The 22,633-nt window shown below is 40.0% G+C and overlaps 1 protein-coding gene across 1 annotated transcript in view; it reads right to left on the bottom strand.

The window, feature by feature from the left end:
* Nucleotides 1–22,633, bottom strand: part of atrnl1b (attractin-like 1b) — an 887,738-nt gene that overhangs the window by 622,715 nt on the left and 242,390 nt on the right. The window contains exons 17-18 of the mRNA XM_078223252.1: nucleotides 15,646–15,834; nucleotides 6,499–6,714 (exon numbers count right to left, since the gene is read on the bottom strand). Of these exons, the coding sequence (XP_078079378.1) occupies nucleotides 6,499–6,714; nucleotides 15,646–15,834 (405 nt within the window). The remainder of the gene's footprint in view (nucleotides 1–6,498; nucleotides 6,715–15,645; nucleotides 15,835–22,633) is intronic.

Here is a 22,633-nt window from a genome sequence, read left to right on the forward strand (position 1 = left end):
GCAAATATTTTAGTGTAAATATAAACTGGGATAAAAGAGAAAGATTTAAACCTGGTTTCGGAAAACCATGCCCAGAACTTGTAACACCTGAGGTATTTATTACCATAAAACTGAACATATGCGATATCTATTATGACGTGCTTGAATAAAATTATTAAAATCTTATTTAATGGCCAGTTACTCCCCCACAAATGTTTACCAAAACATACAACCCCATTTGTTAAGCAAGGAAAATATATAGTTTAGCTCCAAATTTATTAACATTTTGTAAGAACCAGTGCCCTTTTATTTTTATCTCATTAAAAAAGCATCTGGCTTGCTGTGTCAGCTCTTGCTGATCTCAGATCCCTGCCAACACCAGTCTATAACCAGCTGCTATGAGATGCACAAGATTGCCCAAAGGCAACCAGCTCTCCAATTTTCACTGTAGGCGAGTGCTTATTCCAACTCTCATGGGCATGATTGCTTTGGAGAGCTATGGATATAAGTAAGACTATACTAAAAGAATTTTATGAATTAAATGGTTGGGAGGTTTTCTGCAGTTTACAGGAAGTATACAATATAATATGTGTTCATCGTCTAATTAACAAAAAATATAATGACTAATTGGGAGGGCAAACAAGATACCAAGTACCGTTTGACAGACAGCTAGATGGCAGATTTCTGCCTGTAATTTCCCCATGAGGAGTTCCAGTCTGAACCACGTTGTAACAAATGCCTGATTGTCAAACTGAAGCCAGTAGATTCTTCAGAGAAGGAGGGGAAAGGGAACAAAAGGCACTAAAGGAGTTGTACAAGCTATTCTTTGTATACTTTGCAACATTCAGAGTATTGGCCTGGTAGCAGAGCATTTAACTGCATTCACAGCCCAAGACATTGATACAGCAATGAAACAAGGAAAAACGTGTTTCCCAAAAATGTTGCACCCGGTACTTCAATGGATGCACCACTCCAGCACCAGCTTTTGAGTGAGTTTCTCTTTCCAATCTCCTCACTGTATCTTATACCACAATTCTTCAGATAGTTAGAGGTTGCAAACCGTGCTGCACACAGTAGTAGTATTAGGACCCCAATTAAATCAAACAGCAAAGAAGCAAAGACATTTCAGCACAAATGTTAGAACATCATGTCTGCACAGTGATCACTCCATATCAAAACTATTCATCTGTATTTCTCTGTTCCGCCACCAAATCTTTATGTTAGATATTTGTGTTGTTCATTTGTTTACCTAATTCCATTAAAATGTGATTAAATCAGCTTCAAAAGCCACTTGTGATACTGCACTCTATTTATTAATAACATTTTTGAGAATAAGTTAGTTTAAATGCTAGTAATTGAAATAATATTCCACTGTATGTCTTCTTTAATATGACTTCTCTTAGATTTTCCCATTGTTTTACTGTACTCCAGTGAATAGTACTAGCTTTTATACTTTTTCTAATCCATCAGTTATCTCTTAAACCATAGAATCTTAGAATCTCTGCAGCGCAGAAGGAGACTATTTTGCGCATCGAGTCTGCACTGACTCTCCGAAAGAACATCTTACCTAGGCCCATCTGCCATCCTATCCCCATAACCCTGCGCATTTACCATGGCTAATCCACCTAACCCACACATCTGTGGACATTAAGGGGCAATTTAGCATGGCCAATCCAACTAACCTGGATAGCTTTGGACTGTGGGAGGAAACCAGAGCACCCAGAGGAAATCCACACAGACACGGGGAGAACATGCAAACTCCACACAGCCACCCAAGGCCGGAATCAAACCCGGGTCTCTGGTGCTGTGAGGCAGCAGGGATGACTATTGCGCCACCCAACTTGACACAACTTAAATATTGCCGAAGCATTTTGTCCTGTAATCGTCAGCAGAAACACAAGACTGCAAAATGGCTGAGCCAGCCCGTACTTGCAAAACCCAAAACAAATCATCTGTTTGATGTGATCCCGTGATGGTTGAACAATTGTAGCTCAATCTTGAGTGTGCTAATAGTCACACAATAAAATTAAAATAATCAGTTGAGCTCTTAATGTGGTTTATTTATGCTTGCGAGAGGAGACATACATTCATTCATAGGGATCTGTTCTCTGCAAACAAAAAGTATATGTTCAAGCCTTACTTTTTTTTTTAATTATAAGGAGCTTGAGTCTCTAGAACCCTGTTGTTTTCTCCATGGCAATGCCTCAGCCAGAGTTGACCTGACAACCAATATGCCCCCTTGTCTCCTGTAGTATAAATTGTGATCATTTGAAATTTGGCACATTTGCCCTAATAAGAGCAAAATGAAAAGCTTTAGCAACATGTCTCTCTATCTATCTCTCTCTAAGTTGATACCCCGCTATCAACCTAGTGAATCCAATTTGTATTTTGCACATGGTTACAACAGTCCTTCGATCACAAAATGGTCAAGATTGCACAAGATACCACAACTATCACCAATCCAGACTGCTGTCGGATGGTAAATCCAATGAACCAATACACAGATCTACAATTTTCATAGAATCCCTGCAGTGCAAGCGGCCATTCAGCCCATCGAGCCTGTGAGGAAACCAAAATGCTTGGAGGAGACCCACGCAGACATGGGGAGAATGTGAAAACTCCACACAGACAGTGACCCAAAGCCGGAATTGAACCCAGGTCCGTGGTGCTGTGAGGCAGCAGGGCTAACCACTGTGCCACTGTGCTGCACAAATCTTGTTTGCTCTTCCTATTAGGTTCAAGTTGCAATCCTACTTTAAACATTCCAAATATTATTCTGCTCCTTTTCATTCCACTGAAATTTTGACTATTTGGAAGTAATTTATATTCTCTATTCATTCTCCTCCCCCTACTCCTCCAGCATCAACAAAATGCGCTTGCTTACATTTATCTACACTGCTGTTTTTGCCGCACATCTATGAATTCCCTTGCACTCTTTGTTTTCCTGCAGTCTCCAACATCCTTCCTCACAGCTTGCCAGTTTGATATCAACAGCCAGAAATTATCACTCCTTCTGTGCATGCCGGAATTGTCTATGCATAAAGAGCACATAGCTTCCAAAGCAAATTCTAAGACATATCAGATATAAGCTTCCAGTGCAGATAAACATTAATTTAGCCTCATTTTAGTGATATATCCTTCATGCTTTATTCTACCCCACCATTATTTTACTGCTAATATTATAGGGCTTTATTTTCAGAACATATATTTTACAAGGTCACTGTCAAATGGTTTTGAAAATCAAAATATATGACATTTGCTGAATTCACTTTGTTAACTTCCTTCAATAATTTGAGCAGGTTGGAATGGCCAGCCATTTATAGATCTGTGCAACTGTATCAACTTCGAGTCCAAAGATGTGCAAATTAGTTGGACCGGCCACAGTAAATTGCCCGTCACAATCCAAAGATATGTTGGTTAGGTGGATTAGCCATGGCAAATATGTGGGATTATGGAGATAGGTGGGATGGCAGGACCTGGACGTGATGCTCTTTCGGAGAGTTGGTGCAGACCTGATGGGCCAAATAGCTTACTATATGAGCTTACTGTAGTGATGAGCCAAATAGCACTGTATGAGTTCTATGGTTCATATTTTTTAATGGGATATTTTTGAGACAAACATTAAATTGACTCATTTACTCAGGTGCCACTGACCTGCTAATAGGCAGACCTTTGGATTGTCTATAGGTACACGGGCATCAAATCGTGCCACTGAGTGGAACAACATGAAATGATTGACAGTCAAAATGGTCCAGAAAAGTCGATTATAGTCTCTAATTTAACCATAAAAGTGCCTCAATAATTAGCTCCCATTCCTCTCTTTGCAGATTGAAGAAACGGATACATCAAAACTATTGATATATAGTGTTCTGGCTTTCATTCCCCAGTATAGGATGTGTAACCTACTCACAATGTTAAAGTTGTATTATAAAACATTCTCCTACTGAGGGTTAATCCACATCTGGCATGTGGGAGTCTTTTAAGGAACAGTTGTTAGGGCTGCAGGATAAGCATGTGCCTGTAAAAAAGGATAGGAAGGGTAGGATTCGAGAACCGTGGATAACCAGGGAAATTGAGGGATTGGTCAAAAAGAAAAGAGAGGCGTACGTTAGGTCCAGGCAACTCTGGAGGAATACAAAGAAAGTAGGAAAGAACTCAAATGAGGAATTAGAAGGGCAAAAAGGGGTCACGAAATGTCCTTGGCAGACAGGATTAAGGAGAATCCCAAGGCATTTTATTCATAGTTAGGAACAAAAGGGTTGTCAGGGAAAAAATCGGACCTCTCAGGGACAAAACTGGGGAATTATGCTTAGGAGCCCAAAGAAGTAGGGGAGATCCTAAATGAATACTTTGCGTCGGTATTCACAAAGGAGAGGGATGTGTTGACTGGGAGTGTCTCGGAGGGGAGTGTTGACCCATTAGAGAAAATCTCCATTACAAGGGAGTAAGTGTTAGGTTTTTTAGGGAATATAAAGACTGACAAATCCCCAGGGCCTGATGGAATCTATCCAAGGCTGCTCAGGGAGATGAGAGATGAAATCGCTGGGCCTCTGACGCAAATTGTTGTCTCGTCACTGGACACAGGTGAGATCCCAGAGGATTGGAGGATAGCTAATGTGGTCCCGTTATTTAAGAAGGGTAGGAAGGATAACCTGGGAAATTATAGGCCGGTGAGCTTGACGTCCGTGGTCGGGAAGTTGTTGGAGAGGATTCTTAGAGATAGGATGTATGCGCATTTAGAAAGGAATAAACTCATTAACGATAGTCAGCATGGTTTTGTGAGAGGGAGGTCATGCCTCACTAACCTGGAGGAGTTTTTTGAAGAAGTGACTAGAATGGTTGACGAGGGAAGGGCCGTGGATGTCGTCTATATGGACTTTAGTAAAGCGTTTGACAAAGTCCCTCATGGTAGGTTGGTGCAAAAGGTTGGATCTCATGGGATAAAGGGGGAGGTGGCTAGATGAGTGGAGAACTGGCTTGGTCACAGAAGACAGAGGGTGGTAGTGGAAGGGTCTTTTTCCGGCTGGATGCCTGTGACTAGTGGTATTCCGCAGGGCTCTGTATTGGGACCTCTGCTGTTTGTGATTTATATAAACGATCTGGAAGAAGGTGTAACTGGGGTGATCAGTAAGTTTGCAGACGACACGAAAATGGCTGGACTTGCAGATAGTGAGGAACATTGTCAGAGGCTACAGAAGGATATAGATAGGCTGGAAATTTGGGCAAAGAAATGGCAGATGGAGTTCAACCCAGATAAATGCGAAGTGATGCATTTTGGTAGAACTATCGTAGGGGGGAGCCATATGATAAATGGCAGAACCATAAAGGGTGTAGATACGCAGAGGGACCTGGGTGTGCAAGTCCACAGATCCTTGAAGGTGACGTCACAGGTGGAGAAGGTAGTGAATAAGGCATATGGCATGCTTGTCTTTATAGGACGGGGCATAGAGTGTAAAAGTTGGGGTCTGATGTTGCAGTTGTATAGAACGTTGGTTCGGCCACATTTGGAGTACTGCGCCCAGTTCTGGTCGCCACACTACCAGAAGGACGTGGAGGCTTTAGAGAGAGTGCAGAGGAGGTTTACCAGCATGTTGCCTGGTATAGAAGGGCTTAGTTATGAGGAGAGATTGGGTAAACTGGGGTTGTTCTCACTGGAAAGACGGAGGATGAGGGGTGACCTAATAGAGGTGTATAAAATTATGAAAGGCATAGATAGGGTGAACGGTGGGAAGCTTTTTCCCAGGTCGGTGGTGACATTCACGAGGGGTCATAGGTTCGGGGGGGGGGAAGAGGTTTAACACGGATATCAGAAGGACGTATTTTACACAGAGGGTGGTGGGGGCCTGGAATGCACTGCCGGGCAAGGTGGTGGAGGCGGACACACTGGGAACATTTAAGACTTATCTAGATAGCCACATGAACGGAGTGGGAATGGAGGGATACAAAAGAATGGTCTAGTTTGGACCAGGGAGCGGCGCAGGCTTGGAGGGCCGAAGGGCCTGTTCCTGTGCTGTATTGTTCTTTGTTCTTACTGCAATGTATTCCTTTAATCTTTAACTGTCATTCAATTTATTATTGCTGCTGTTAACTCCAAAAATGGCAATTCATCAATTTCTAACATCTGGAACATATCCTGGGACAGTGAAAGAATAGAACTGATCGGATTGTTCTGCAGAGAGTGGCATGGTCTCTATGGGTTGAATGGCCTTCTTCTGTGCCATAGTGATTCTATGGCACAGAAGAGGCTGGGCTTCTATGTACATTAATTTTGCAAAAAATGAATTAAATCAATTTAGACTGCACAGGTATTTAATTAACTCTTAAGTAATTTCATATAAAAATTGAAGAAAATACTGCACTGATATCAGAACTTAAACGTTTGCACATAATGAACTAAAATCGAAGTTTTGTTCATCTAGTAACAGCATTAACAACATGATTTAAAACGTGTTTAGCCATTTTTAGAATTAACTATTTCAATTGTGCATTTTTAATAATTATTTGCTGACATAAAACTACCTGGACACTGAATGAAAGCCCATTCATTGTTTTTCTCTTTTGGACAAAGATCCGTATCAAGCGTCATTTCTTGGGTATTCTTTGCAGATTTCATTGGTCCTCTTGAAGAGCCTTCTATGCATTGTCCCTTTCCTGTATTAGTGGGCTCATTGCACCAACCACAACCAGGATGTTGCAAACACTTTTCACACGTACGAAGTCCAGAACAATTTTGAGCTATGTGTAAAGAAAAATACAGGAAAAAGATCAAACTTGAACTTGAATCAAAAATTCACAGACACAGCATCCAGATGTAACTAAGTGGAAATACTCACAAATAGCAAGCTAAATAAATCTTCCATCAGATAGAACATTTAGTCAACTCAGCAGGGAGTAAAGTTTAAAGTGAAATGGTTACACAATAAATGCTTAGCAAATTATTGGACATTTTGTGCAATTTTCATAAATCCATTTTTTTTACTGACAGCATGCCTTATCTCAGAGTATTCTTTTCCATTATCATTTCACAATAGATCTCTTAATTTCCAATGCAGTCAGGAGATCTTTCAAACATTAATAATGTACAGGCAGTTCTACAGTTAAATTTCTCATTAAATGCACTCTTAAGAATAGAAAATCCAATTGAACTTCCCTCGGTATTAGCTTTCATGTCAGCACTTATTCTCACATTGTACATCACACAAACAGTTGGGTTTTAGAAAACCAGCTTTAATAAAAACCATTAGTTTTCAAACTGTACCCGAAAATCATATGTGGACAAATAATGTTAAACGAACTTGAGCAACAAAATAAAAGCAGTAAAATTTAGAACCATTAAATAGTGGTGGTTAATTTGGAGATAAATGCAGATTTTCGAAGTGATTGCATCAGATTTCATGGTGTCCATTGCAAAGAATAAAATAATCTAAGGAGTAAAAGTGAAATAGTAAATAATTTCAAGTCGTACATATGTGCTCTTAGACACCACTGTTATGAAGTATATGGTTTTCCAATTGCAGGAAATTGGCATTGCAACTGATAGTCTGCACTCATAAAATTACTTATATTTAAGCAACAATAAATGAACCGCCCTAAACTTCTTATCTGCTTTGCCAGATTCAACAAGTAGTTATTTAATCAAGGCACTGATGTCATCAAGTCCATTTGGCTTTTTGTTATGTCATGCCTGGCTTGAATTACTGCTATTAATTAACTAATTGGATGCCCCAGTGTTAAAAACTTGTATCGATGATTATGTCTCTTAAAACATGAATCTAGTACAATCTTACTATATTACCAAGTACCACAAATGCTTGAGAACACCAACATCTTTACAAAGTAAAGCATTGGTTTACACCGTTGTCATTAAAACAGCCCAGAATTTGTTGGAATGGAGTATCTCACGATGAGCAGAGTTAGCTTTTTTTCCCATCATCCTTCAGCTCTAATCAGTTTGCGCTGCAATTTGCTGGGAGTAGGTTTAATGGAAGTTTGAAGCCAATAGAAGTTTGATGAGCAACAGCACATATAACCCAACTCTTTAAAAACTACCTTTAAGGATTTGAATGGTTAGTAAAGCTCAGGAAGCAGCATGAAATCTAACTAAACAACGTTTTTTTAAAAATATCAATGAATTACATGTAGGAAAATACGTCGTTCTAAATTTCTTGCCTAAAGAACATGTTCTCCTGTCCAGGGCTCAAAAGTTTTTTAACTCATGAAACTGATGAACCAAAGCAAAGGCAGCTCCAGCCTGCACACAAGCACTAGATTTATTCCAGCAATTCACAACAAATCAAATTTGATGATCTTTCTCTCTTCTGATCAGTAACATTTCTTGCTTTGCCAGCCAGTTACTTGCCCATATCTTGTCAATCAGCAGCATTTGCTTCCAGTAAAGCGCTTTCTGATCTATGTTCTCTTTGATTACTTTCAGTTCTATCTTTCAGCTATATTCCCTAATGAATTTTATTTCTTGAGGGATTTACTTGCTCTTATGTCCTCAGTTTAACTTTCATCCTGGTTGTGTGCATTATGTGGAATGTGCAATTTCATATTAATTGCCAACTGGTTTCATAGCACAAGGCCATTGCAAACATCAATTACCCCATTAATGGGGTCCTAACTTTGCAGCGCTCCCCTGAAACTCATGGGGAGGGGGCAGCTAGCTCCATTCTTGGCAAGGCTAACAGCAGGGTGGCACAAATCATCCAGCAATTTGTGGTGATTCTTAAATTACAGCCCACCTCTGCTTCGTCCTGTTTTTAATGCAGTAAAGATGACATGCATTATAAACTTGCCATTATTTGTGTAGCAAATTCAAGGCTGAGATTTTTTTTCTACACAAGACTCTCTTCTCCTCAACAATCTCCAAAGCAAAAAGTCAAGAGTGTGCTCAAAATGAACATGCAAAATTTTCTACTGAGCGAGTAATGGGCTTGAATGGTCTCCATTTCCAAAGACAATTCTGTTTTGTTACAACAGATCCAGTACTAAAAACAGCTAAACATTTAAATAGATTACTTTTGTTGTCCTAAGTTTCTCAACAAACCTGCTTCTTCCAATTCATTGGCTGAAATTTTCAGATCTATATAAAAATCTGACATCACAAATCATATATATATATATATATATATAAATAGATGTAATTATATATATTTAGATTCTTAAAGCTCCAAAACAATCACCAAGATAAATGCAATGAACATCTACAACTTTTTCTAAATTGTAATTGCACAAAATTCTACATGGAATGACCGTTTTTCTAACTCTTACAAGATTCAAGGTTAATGTCATTTTAGAACTGTCACAATAAAAATCATTTTAGGCTTAAGGGGAAAAACAGGAAATCTAAAAGATTAGAAATCCACAACGTAAGGCCATTTCTATGTCACATCACTGTGTCGACATGTGACACGTCAGCAATGTCCCTGTCACTGCGGTGCTTATTGCAAAAGATCTGCCTTTTGATGGAAAAAAGATTTCCAACATTAATCTTTTGAAAATATGCTTTAAATGGAAATTTTTGAAAGGGACTCACTCACTTTTCACGAAACGTGAACATGCAGTTTGCCACAATGGCTTATTTAACAACCTGTTTGAGTTAAATTTCAATTAGGTTTTGAACAAAGACCACCTAATTGCCATTAAATTTGTGTACTACCAGTTTGTTCATAGATTGTTTAAATCTATTATCAATAGCCTAACAGCATTTGTTTACCAATAGGTAGAACACTAAATCATGATATGGGTCAAGAATAAATTGAAACCCTTCTACCCTTTCCATCCGTATTCAGTGTGGCTTTTGAAGAGAACGATGTGTGTTTCTTAGCCTCCAGATGTGTGGCCAATTTGAATAACAGCAGCAAGCTTTTGCGGGTTTAAATTAAGAGGATTGCTTATTCATGCATTCACCCAGAATGTCAAAGCACAGGGACACACGCGCATTCAAGAAAAAGAGTGTACTTTTACAAGTTGTAAATAGAAGAACAGTTCATAGTTCACATGTCTGGCTCACTACAGGGGAACAGTTGTTGCAGACCTGGTAAATAAAGGAGTCTTCTCCACGCTTGAAGTCTAATTTCAATAAGTTCAAATAGCTGAAGTCTGATATCAGGATGGTTGCAGTATTCTCTCAAAGAGATCAACATTCAGCAGGTCACAATCAAGGCATTTGTGGTTTTCATATCAGGAGGGCCAATTAGGAATCAAGTTCGGAGGGCTTTTTAAGATATAGCAGCCTTCAGCTTCTTCAAGGAAAAGATGGCAAAGCCTTTTCCTACAGCTGATGTTTCTTGCAGTGCTCTCTGCAAGCTACCCAGGTCTTTGGGTGTAAAGGATTTTGGTGTCAAGAGGTCAGTTTTGATCACAGGATTAACTGCTATTATCCTCCCAGAATGGCTGAAAGGCCATTGCTATACAATAGAGATAGATGTGGGCTTGTCATACCTACTTGTGGATAACATATTTCTGAATTTGTTGAATTTCAAACCTGACAACATTGAGTTCTAGAATTCCAGTGATGATCAGTTCTGAGTAGACTATGCATAATGGGTGGTGTGAATTCCACAGTGGGGTGGAATTCCACAAAGGGCAGTATCACATCCAGGGTGATTCAATTCGGAATTTTCCAGAAGCTTGGTGTAATCTGTGTTGATGCTCGTCACCTATGACAGCCATCTTAGCCACCTGGTTAGCGTCCATTTTAAAAATTAAAAGACAGTTCCAGAAGCTTCCATATGAGCAGAGTCCATGTTAAAAGTGGAGACAAGGACATGCCTTAAATTGGCATAGCACATCTTAGATATGATTATCACCAGAACTTTGAACAAAAAATCAACTCAAAGTAATGGCAAATTACTATCATAATACAACAGAAAATTCAGGCACTAGATCATTAGAATAGAAAAATAAGCTCCTGAGAGATGTGTGTCAGGATTATTTAACAATCATGACGAGAATATCAAACTATGTGTAGTTTACAAGAAATACCTAAATCAAAGTAATCTCTGGCCTGAGTACAATTGGAAGTTGCTTGCAGGCAATGACTGTCACGCATTTTACAGCACAAACCACTTAGGAAAGGAAAGTACAAGTTCCATTTCAATTCAATTCCAATAAACAATGCAGATAAGCTGATGTCCTATGATTCTGCTCACTTGTGAAATAAAAATTCTTCTTATTCAATGATTTCACTGTCTCACCCTTTTTGTGTACACACTGTGTTTCTTTCCCTTCTAGTTTTTCTCTTACATACTCAGTGTCCCCACACACATTTTTCACCAGGTGTTATCTATTCTGTGTTTTCTAACACTCTCCAGGAACTCTGCCTTCACTCTATGGGCAGCGTTTGATGTAACAAGGTTTCACCCACTAGCTGGAAGTCTACAAGTGCCCAACTTCACCTCCTTTGGGGTCTTCCACCAAATTATGAATCAATCAAGCATTTAAATAGACAGTGGCGGGCCTTCACCAAGATCAAGGATCCCGTCCAGGTAGCCCCACCGTCAAGATCTGCTGACCAGAGGCCAGCAACTCTTCACTGATCAACAGTGATACCAGAGAAGCAGTGGCTGCTGCTGGTAATACACCTACCCATGGCACAGGATCACTGAGCGACCCAGGCCACAGGTGAGTGATGGGAGGAAGGGTGTCATAGGGTGGTGGTTTCAAGGAATGGCAGATTGTGGAGTCAGCAGCTAGGAAAGGGGAGAGGCTCTAAGCAGGCCCCCTTTCCCTATGCCAAGTGCCTTAATCAGGCATCGAGTACCACTGAATTGGGGACCTTCCCTGGGAGCCTGCAAGCAAATTCTGAGAAGAGTGCCTTCCCCGAATGGTGCCCCCACCATTGTGGGAAGGCAGCAGGGTTCCCACCACCAAACTTGCCACAGGGGAAGGCATTAAAATCCATCCTATATTTATCAATCTCAATTTTCAAAGCTTTAATACTTTAATGTTGTGCTAACTTTTATTTAAAGCCTTTATTTGCTTTCACTAATTTAGTCAATTTTCTGATTTTAAAATGCTCTGGAAAAGGTAAAATGTCAGCTAAAATACTGTAACCTAGGACGTTTATTTATTAGTGTCTCAATTAGGCTCACATTAACACTGCAATGAAGTTACTGTGAAAATTCCCTAGTTGCCACACTCTGGCACCTGTTCAGGTACACTGAGGGAGTACATAGCAGGACATTAACAGACTAGATACTTGGGCGGGGAAAAGGCAGATGGGATTCAATCCGGAAAAATGTGGGTGATGCATTTTGTGAGATCTAATGCAGGAGCGAAGTATACAGTAAATGGCAGAATCCCTAGAAGCATTAACATAGAGAGGGATCTAGGTGTACAGGTCCACAGTTCCTTGAAAGTGGCAACAGAAATGGATAAGATTGTCAAGCAGGCGTATGGCATGCTTGCCTTCATCGGTCAGGGCATAGAGTATAAAAATTAGCAAGTCATGCTGCAACTGTATAAAATTTTACTTAGGCCACATTTGGAATATTGTGTACAGTTCTGGTCGCCACCATACCAGAAGGATGTGGCAGTTTTGGAGAGGGTAAAGAAAACATTTACCAGGATGTTCCCTGGTTTGGAAAGTATTAACTACGAGGAGAGATTGGACAAACTTAGTTTGTTTTCACTTGAACATCAGAGGCTGAGGTGCGACCTGATAAAAGTTTACAAAATTATGAGAGCTTCGGATAGAATGAGTAGTCGGAGTCTTTTTCCCAGGATAGAAATGTCAATTACTGGGGGACATAGGCTTAAGGTAAAGGTTTAAGGGGGAGAGTTTAAAGGAGATGTGAGGCGCAATTTTTTTTTTACACAGAAGGCAGTAAGTACCTGGAATGCGCTTCCGGAAGAGGAATTAGAAGCATATACGATAGCAATGCTGAAGAGGCACCTTGACAGATACATGAATAGGCAGGGAATAGAGGAATACTGACCACAGAGACAAAAGGTCTTTAGTTGAGAAAGGCATCATGTGTCGGTACAGGCTTGGTGGACCAAAGGACCTGTTCCTGTTCTGTTCTTTGTTCGAGAGCGATTATGTGGGAACTAGAATAATACATCCTAATGAAAGATTAACTGGGACAAACATTTGGGGCCTTAGGATAGGAAGGCATACAGGAATATAAATTTGATGCATGTGATGCCCAAAGCACAGAGTTAGAACTGGATGGGATTTGGGACCTTTAGTACTCAGTAGGGCAGGCGCCCAGAGGAGTCTGGAAAACAGGAAGATTAGGCAGGTGGTGAAGGACAGTGATACATGGAAGAATCAGGAAGAGTAGAGCACTGATGGTAGGAACATTCAAGAATGCCCAGTTCCATGAAGAAGTAAATCCAGAAGTATAACATAGTTTTGGGCATAGCTGCTTTGATGTTAAGGGCACCTACATTATTAATGCCTCGTTAGCATTCAGTTCCTCATTAAAAGTTCAAGTAGTGAAAGGACAAATGTACTGGAGGTCTTTATAACTAGATGCATTGAGTAGAAGAATATATTTATACAAAAAATTGTTTTGGGCACGGTTAGAGTATTGCATTCAGTTTCAGGTATTCCTTTCTATAAAGAACATTAAAGCCAAAGTATACAGCTCTCATTCAACAGGACCATGCCAGGGATGAAAAATTATATAGTTATGAAATATGCCTTGAGAAACTGTGACTACTTGCCCTAGAACAGAGATGACAAAAGGTAATTTCATTAAAGCTTTTATTAGCATGACTATGGATGATTTCCTCTGATTGGGCAGTTCGTGACTGGGTCAATTTAAAATGGCCACAATGTGAGGGGGCAATTTCTGTTCATTTAAAAAAAGTTTATTAGAGGATGGAAGGATTTTGCCACAGGGAGTGATTGAAGCACAATTATATTTTTATAGAGAAAAAATGAACATATCTTAAATGGAGAATGAGACACCAGTATAGAGGAAAAGCAAAAGACTGGGCTTGGTTTTGGCTTGTCCCAACTATTGGAGAGATACAATTAAAAGAACCTACTTATTGTAAAATTCCAGGATTCCTCCCTTAACATTGTGATTGCATTCCTGAAAAGTGTATTGTTAAGCACAACTACATTAGGCAAATCAGACTTTCCCCAATACAGCAAATGTGAAATCTCTCGTTCTTTTGGACATTTCTCATCAGAAAAAAATGAAAACATTCAAGTTGAAATACTGTACATTCCTAAATGAAATAATGCATAAAATGGAACAAGTTTATAAATATAAAAGAAATATTAATGTAAAAAAATTACACCCATCAACCGCCTGATTTCTGCATGACTGAGCCCCATCTAGTGGCAGAAGAGGGTGTCAGTGCTAAGCAGTTGAAGGAGTTCTCATCGGTGGTAACGGACTGGGGGTGGGGAGTAGAGGAACTCCGAAGACTTTAACGCAAAGAGCTCGGGGTGGGAACAGGGGGAGAGGAACAGCTGAAACAGTTCCAGGTGGTGGTGCACAGACTCCAACAGCGCAGGGAATAATTGTGGAGGGCAACAGCAGTGTCCGTTGCATCTCAGCCGAGAGACCAGCGAAAACTTTGGTTGCCATCTGCAATTGCACATGCAGGATGCACAGGTCACTGAACAGGAGCACTCTGACAAACGTCATTGTAGTGAACTTCGCAATGTTAAAAGGATATATGTTCCCCATTTTCTTCACTGACATTATAACAAAATAACATTGACTTTCAAGTATGGAATTATTGTACATCTATAAGGATTAGGACACTCCTGTTTCTTTTTGCTCTACAGTTAAAGGGTGTCTTGAAATTCAATATTCACACAAGGAGTTTAGGTTTTTTTTAAAAAATGAAAGAAACAGAGCCACCTTTAGAAAATCATTCACATTGACATGGACAAATACATGAACTCATTTCAGCTTCATTCAGAGTTATTATCCTGTTGGGTAATATAAAATTACTAGTATCAAAATTAACTTCTGTTGAAAGCTTTGCTGGAAAACAACTTTAAAAGTGATATTCAGATATCTCTGCGGTATCCAATGAATCATGGTAATTTACAATAATATCAAGTCAACATAATAGAATTATTCTGTCAACCATGGGGACACAGATAAGTAAATCATTTCTGAGTCCATTCTGTCGTAAGCTGCTGTCTGTCAATCGAACTTGTGCCTTTATTTATCTTTGATGTTGGTTCAGAAAATAAGCAGATTCAGTACTCAGATTTTAACTCAAAAAAAGGTTTGCAAATTGTCAGACCAGCTTTAATTTTTAAACATGAAAGGCTAATATAAACACTTACTTTGTGAAACTAAGAATCACACCTGCCATATTTTCCCTGGCCAATTTTATTCTAAATAAGTTAGTTCTTTGCTGCAGAACAGTCACACAAGCATCCGGCATCCTTTAGTACCTCATCAGGTGGCCACATGTTACACATGATTATTGTTAATTTACCATCACAGCTGGGTATGATCTAATTCTCTTACAATATCTGGACACACATGCTTCCAGCATAGGTTATTGAATAGCTCCTAAGAGTGGCAACCCTCTGGCCAATTTTATTCCAATTGAGGGCTGAGGTCGATTGTGGTATCCCATCATGAGATCAACTACTTCAGTTAATTGATGAATAAATTTGCTGAGCGATCAGGAGATGCCTTGTGCACCAGTTTAGAAAAATAATCGAATACTTACAAAGACAGTTCACAGTCTGCCACTCCATGCACTGCCCATATGGGAAAGAAATTACGTATGTATTGGAATCCACACAACGCTTAGCACTGCTGCACCACATGCATTCCACATTCTGGCTTGTGCAATTCGAACAAGTCGTTCTGAGGGAGCAAGGAGTCTTGCATGGTCTAGCACTTTGATTTGGACTCACTGCAAAAGAAAATGATGTCACTGATTTAAGATTACTTAATAATTATAGCACATAAGTTAAATATCAATTGCATGCACATTAATACGACAGGATCCTTTCTCGTAAAGATTTTTTGCAGTTACATAAATGGTTTGAACATTTTTCTGAAATCAAATTATACATGGCCGTTTGCACAAACTTAGTGGAAAATGCTAGTAGACTGGACCATTAAGATATTTTCCAAGTAGGAATTTGCAAAAGAGTTGTTGAGTAACAAGCTGTATTTTAATCAATGCCGAGTAACTGGTTAACCTAACATTACATTCAATGATTTTGCAATATAATTGAACAGTTTAAAAAACAAATCTACTAACTGCAGAGGAATCAGAATGTAGCAAGGCTTCTGCAAATAAAAATGTATTGCCTGGAGATCCAGCAACAAGAACTTGAGACTTGATTCAATAAAGCTCAAAATTGTCAACGTTATTACATAGTGCAGTACCATAGATCTTTTGAACATTAAAACTTAAATATGCTTTCCTTTGCTTCTGAAGGTTCAAATTTAAATCAGTATGACAGCAGTAAACTTGTTGATGTGTGTTCCCAGAACACATGGACAACAGCAGTTTAAGGCAGCTCATCACCAAAGGCAATTAGGAATGGGCAACAACACGCATCCCGTGAACAAATATAAAAACCATTGTGTCCTGGCAATGCAACTGAAAGTGTCCACAAGATAGTAATTTTCAAAACAATTAAGCCAATTTGAGTTTATTGCTGTATCGAGGAAGTACAATAAAACCTATAAATTAAGGACACCAAGGAGACTTTCATCTGGGGTCTCTTTTTCAAAATGGTTATTATATGTACAGTAAATTTGATGAACCAAATATCTCAGGCCGTTTCTCCTGAAGCGTTCATTTTTTTTAGCCCTCAGCTAGGATTGTACATATTTTTGGAAGCCTTCATTAAGAAGTGATTTCAGATCATTTTCTGTTCGTTAGTTTCCCAGTTTAGTGTCATCCTTTTCCACCAGGGGAGGAAGAATGGACACAAGCATGGAATGTGCTAACTTGGCAGCTGCACAGAGCAGGCTGGTTCCTGTAGGCCTGGGAGATCCCACCCAAATTATTAACAGGGGAAATGAATGCCCCCAGAGGCCTCTGTCCAGCAACTTCCCCCTTTGTGCATTGCAGATAATAACGTTTAAATTGCTGGGGTGGATTCCTGGTTCAACAGTCACTGAGCTAGCGGTGGAGTGAAATGCTGTATTGCCTGGTGCAGCTCCCAACCTTTGTCAATGGGGTTTTCTTTCTCCAGCATCCAGAGCTGTTCAAGTATTCACTTCCAAAAAGAGACTATTTTGTTGCCATTATAGACGCTACGTAAAGAGTTCCCGATTCCACAAAATATATTTATTTCACCCACTGCAGCTTTGTTCTGACCTGCTTTCTTCTAACGCAGACAATAAACCTAGGTCCAGTTTGCCAGTTCAGGGGGATATAAAAATCCGTCACACAATTTAATAGGGGAGCTCTTTTATTTTCTGGACAATATTCATTAACTCAACCAATATCACTAAAAGCAGATTAACTGGTCATTCCACTTGGTGGTGTTTGTGGCTTCTTGCTGCACATTTGATTGTTGCATTTGTCTAAAAAGCAAAAAAGTTACTTAATTGGCTGTGAAGTGCTCTGGAATGCCCTGAGAATATGAAAAGTGCAATATAAATGTGTGTCCTTCTTTGATGTACATTACCCTCACTGCTCATGCTTGGAATGTTGCTTTTTCTTTCGTATATGGAATAGAAAAAAAACATGCATTATTCTGCTCAGACAGAATCATCTCCTTTTAAGCCACAAAATAAAAACATCAGGTAAACACAGGCTAAAGCGTTTTTGTTTCTTGGTGCAAGAAATTCTATATTAGTTCATTAGTTTCGGTCTGCAACTCAGCAGCAGCTAACATTTTAAGATTGTGAACTCAGCAGGCTGTTACAGGCTATTTATTTCAAGCATGGTTTGAAAAGCTTGTTTAAATTACAGAAGGTGTGATTGGTGAAGTTATAAGTTACAGGCATCATGACTATAATATTTGGTGAGTCAGTTTCTCTGCATACATTTCAACAACTACATTTTTGTTTCAAAGAATTTTGCCAAAAAGTCCATCAGTTGTTAGAAATTTGTTTAGAATAATTTTGTTTAATTTTTCCAGTATTTTTCTGTAACAGAATACATGACACAGAAAGTACATTGCCTGAAGTTTGACAAATAGGTATTGCATATGTATGTACCATTTGTATTACAAGAGCTGATATAGAGATCAGTGTTTTGAGGAACTAAAAAGACTTGCATTTGTATTGCATCTTTCACAAGTGCAGGAGCCAAAGAATTTTACAACTAATGAAGCACTTTTGGAAGAGTAGAATCATAGAAACGCTACAGTGCAGAAAGAGGCCATTTGGCCCATCGAGTCTGCACCGACCACAATCCCACCCAGGCCCTACCCCCATATCCCTACATATTTATCCACTAATCCCTCTAACCTACGCATCTCAGGACACTAAGGGGCAATTTTTAGCTTGGCCAATCAACCTAACCCGCACACCTTTGGACTGTGGGAGGAAACCGGAGCACCCGGAGGAAACCCACGCAGACACGAGGAGAATGTGCAAACTCCACACAGACAGTGACCCGAGCCGGGAATCGAACGCAGGTCCTTGGAGCTGTGAAGCAGCAGTGCTAACCACTGTGCTACTGTGCCGTACCGTACCGTAGTTATCATAGCAATGTAAGACACACTTACTGGTTTGGGCATTGACGGTTGTCTGCAATTTGTAAGTGCGAGTGTCCATAGTTTCTGGCGCAGCTTTTATCTTTTACAACGCAAGCTATTTTTGCACAGTGGTTAGCACTGCTGCCTCAGCACCAGGGACCCGGGTTCGATTCCTGGTTTGGGTCAATGCCTATGTGGAGTTTGCACGTTCTCCCTGCGTCGACGTGGGTTTCTTCCGGGTGCTCTGGTTTCCTCCCACAGTCTGAAAAATGTGCTGGTTAGGTGCATTGGCCATGCTAAATTCTCCCTGTGTACTCGAACAGGCGCCAGAGTGTGGCGACAAGGGGATTTTCACAGTAGCTTAATTGCAGTTAATGAAAGCCTACTTGTGACACTAATACTTAAACTTATTTATGGCTGTCAATAATACACTAGCCATCACAATGATGTGCAGAGGAAACAGTGAAAGTCGATATGAAGATTTTTAAAAATCTTGGAATACATATTTGGGATCATCTACTAGTATAAAAATAAATACATATTTTTCCCCGTACTCTTTAAAAAAAAAAAATCAGTATCCTTTTTACCACATTCTTGGTATTTTAGAATTGTACTTGACTGTTTTTCGAGAGACAGAAACACTCAAAATGCAATTAGATGCCACTGGGAGAATTAATGGGCTTGAATAGATAGTTGCCATTTTCTCACTACTGCCTATTCTGGCATTTAAAAAGATTCTTCCATCCAAAATCCTTAGATTAATAGTACATGGATTTGATTGTTGCATTACTGGTGCCAAAATAAAGGAAACTATTTCCATATATGGCAGCCACAAACCGAGAGCACACTCACTGCTGCAAAAATTATTTAACATGAATTTGACCAGTACACCAAAAACTCCTGTTTCATTTACATTTTTAATGCTGATCTTCTAATTAGATTTATGGTTCAAAAACATCTTTCCTATTTTCCCTCTATTATTTTCAAATTCTTATGTACAAAAATGATTATATTAGAACAAATGTAGAATTAGAATAGTACATTTTTCAAGTGAGAAAACATTTGAAAAGATTTCTGAAAATAGTTCAAAGTGCTTGAATTGAAGAGCAAGTCTGCCCTCTAGAGTACAAAATGAAGTTTTAAATGTTAGTCCAACACATGAAAACACAGAACATCAGGCATATTATAATTTGTCAGGATTTTGGTTCTTATGAGCATTTCCTGAAGAAACCTGAAAACAGGTTGTGAGTGATGAATTGTCACATCTTATAGGTAAATTTGGATTCTGCCAGGCCCACTCAGTTCCTGACTTTATTACAGCTTTGGTCCAAATTAGCTGAACATGTGAGCTGAGAGCGACTGCCCTTGGTATCAAGGCAGAATTTGACCAAATCTGGCATCAAGGAGCTCTAGCAAATCTGAAGTCAATGGGAATCGGGAAAACTCTACACTGGTTGGTGTCACACCTAACACAAAGGAAGATGGTTGTGGATGTTGGAAGTCAATCAATTAAATCCCAGGACATTGCTGCAGGAATTTCTCAGGGTTGGATCCTGGGAATCCTCACATCTTTAGCTGTTTCATCAATGAGCTTCATTCCATCATATGTCAGAAGTGGGGGATGTTTGTGAATGAGTGCACAATGTTCACCATTTGCGACTCCTCAGATACTGAAACAATCCATGTTCATATGCAGCAGGACTTAGACAACATTCAGGTTTGGGCTGATAAGTAGCAAGTAACATTCATGCCACACAAGTGCCTGGCAATGACCATCTCCAAATACAAAGAAACCAACCATTTCCCCTTGACATTCCCTGGCATTACTATCACTGAAACCCACACGATCAGCAGCATCCTGGGGGCTACCATTGCCTCGAAACCGAACTGGACTAACTATATAAATCCTGCAGCTGTAAGAGCTGTTCCGAGAAGGGGAATTCTGCAGAGGGTAATTCACCTCCCGACTCCCCAAAGCCTGTCTACCCTCTGCAAGGCACAAGTACAATGGAATGCCTGGATAAGCAAAGCACAAACAACACTCAAGAAACTCGATATAATCCAGGACAAAGCAGCCTGCTTGATTGGCACCCCATCCACCCACCACCTTAAACATTCACTCCCTCCACCACTGGTGCACAGTGGCAGTAGTGTATACCACCTAGAAGATGCACTGCAGAAACTCTCTAAGGCTCCTTCGGCAGCAACTTCCAAACTTTCACCTAGGACGTGTGCAGCGAATGCATGGGAACACCACCACTTCGGGATTTCCCTCCAAGTCACACACCATCGTGAATTGGAACTGTATTGGCATTCCAATACTGTCCCGGAGTGAAAATCCTGGAAATCCATTCCTAATACCACTGGGTGTTCTGACAACATGTGGACTGCCGTGGTTCAAGACGGCAGCTCACCGCCATCTTCTCAAGGGAAATTAGGGATGGGCAATAGTTGCTGGCCTAGCCAGAAATGAAAGAATCCATCCCATGAAGAAGTAAATTGAACGAAACTCCAAAGTTCCAATTTGTCATCTTTTGACTTAAGAAAATATGAGACTATTGCACAGTAAACAGAACCTTGGAATCTTCAGAAAATAACCCTGATCCAAATTTTATAGAATCATCTCAAATGACACAAAATTATACAATAATGCAGTGTGTGTCTCAGGTACTGCACAAAAGTTGGACACCGGAGACCAAAAGAAATGAAGAAATGATTAAAGGAATAGCGGGGAGACTGGTTTGAAAGATCAAAGAGGTAGGTTTAGAGGATGCTTTTGAAAGAGAAATGAAGTCAACAAGACAGAGGCTTATGGGGAATGTTCCAGTGCGCAGGCTGAGCTCTGTAGCTGAAGGTAGAGTGAAGAGAAACAAGACTCATTAGGAGGCAAGAATCAGGATGGTAGAGGCCTTATAAAGGAACACAGTGACAAAGAATGATTTCAGGGATGAGCCATTTGAGAGATTTATAAATGGAGTCAAGGATTTTGAAATGGATACATAGGTAGGGAAATAGCCAGTGATAATTTGACAGTGCGAGATAGCATATGAGTAGAGAGATTTAAACAAGTTATACTTTTCTACAAATAATACTTGTCTGGCTGTCTGATGAAGGATTATCCAGACTCAAAACTTTGGCTCTATTCTCTCTCTGCAGGTGCTATCAGGCCTGCTGAGATTCTCCAGCATTTTCTGTTTATGTTTAAGATTCCAGCGCCCGCAGCATTTTGCCTTTAGCTTAGTGCTTAACCCACTGCCACTTCTCTTCCAGGAATGCCAACCCAGAAGAAGTGCTGCTCTTCTCTCTGGCAGAATTTCCATTTGTCCCTTTTACTCTATCCACCTTCATTGCTTTCCATTTCCCTCCAAGTATTCGACAACGTGTTTACCAAAACTTGCTTTCACAGCCATATTTTCTTCCTCAGCCACTGTCTCCATCTCTGACTCACCCCACGTGGATTCCAACCTCTGACGAAGGGTCACCCAGACTCGAAACGTTGGCTCCATTCTCGGTCCACAGATGCTGTCAGACCCGCTGGGATTTTCCAGCCCTTTGTTTTTGTTTTGGATTCCAGCATCCGCAGTATTTTGCCTTTTACTTTTCTTTATTCTTTCAGGGGATATAGGCATCGCTGGCCATGCCGGCATTCATTGTCAATTCCTAAATGCCCTGGACAAGATGCTGGTGAGCTACCTTGTCAAACACAGCTGTCCTTGTGGTATAAATACACCCACAGTGCTGTTTGGAAAGCAATTCCAAAGTTTTGACTTTGACAGTGAAGGAATAGCGATACACTACAGCAATACACTTCCAAGTCAGGTGGTGTTAAGCTTGGAGGGGAACTTGCAGGTGGTGATCCAATGCGTCACTTCCCTTGTCCTTCTAGGTGGTTGAGGTCATGGATTCAGAAGGTGCTGTCGATGGAGAATTGGTCAAGTTGCCGCAGTACACTGTATAGATGATACATACTACTGCCGCTGTACATTGGTGGTAGAAGGCGTGGATGTCAAAGCTGGTGGATGGGGTGTCAATCAAATGGCTGCT

This window comes from Mustelus asterias, chromosome 11 (genome assembly GCF_964213995.1).
Source record: "Mustelus asterias chromosome 11, sMusAst1.hap1.1, whole genome shotgun sequence".
Taxonomy (NCBI): Eukaryota; Metazoa; Chordata; class Chondrichthyes; order Carcharhiniformes; family Triakidae; genus Mustelus; species Mustelus asterias.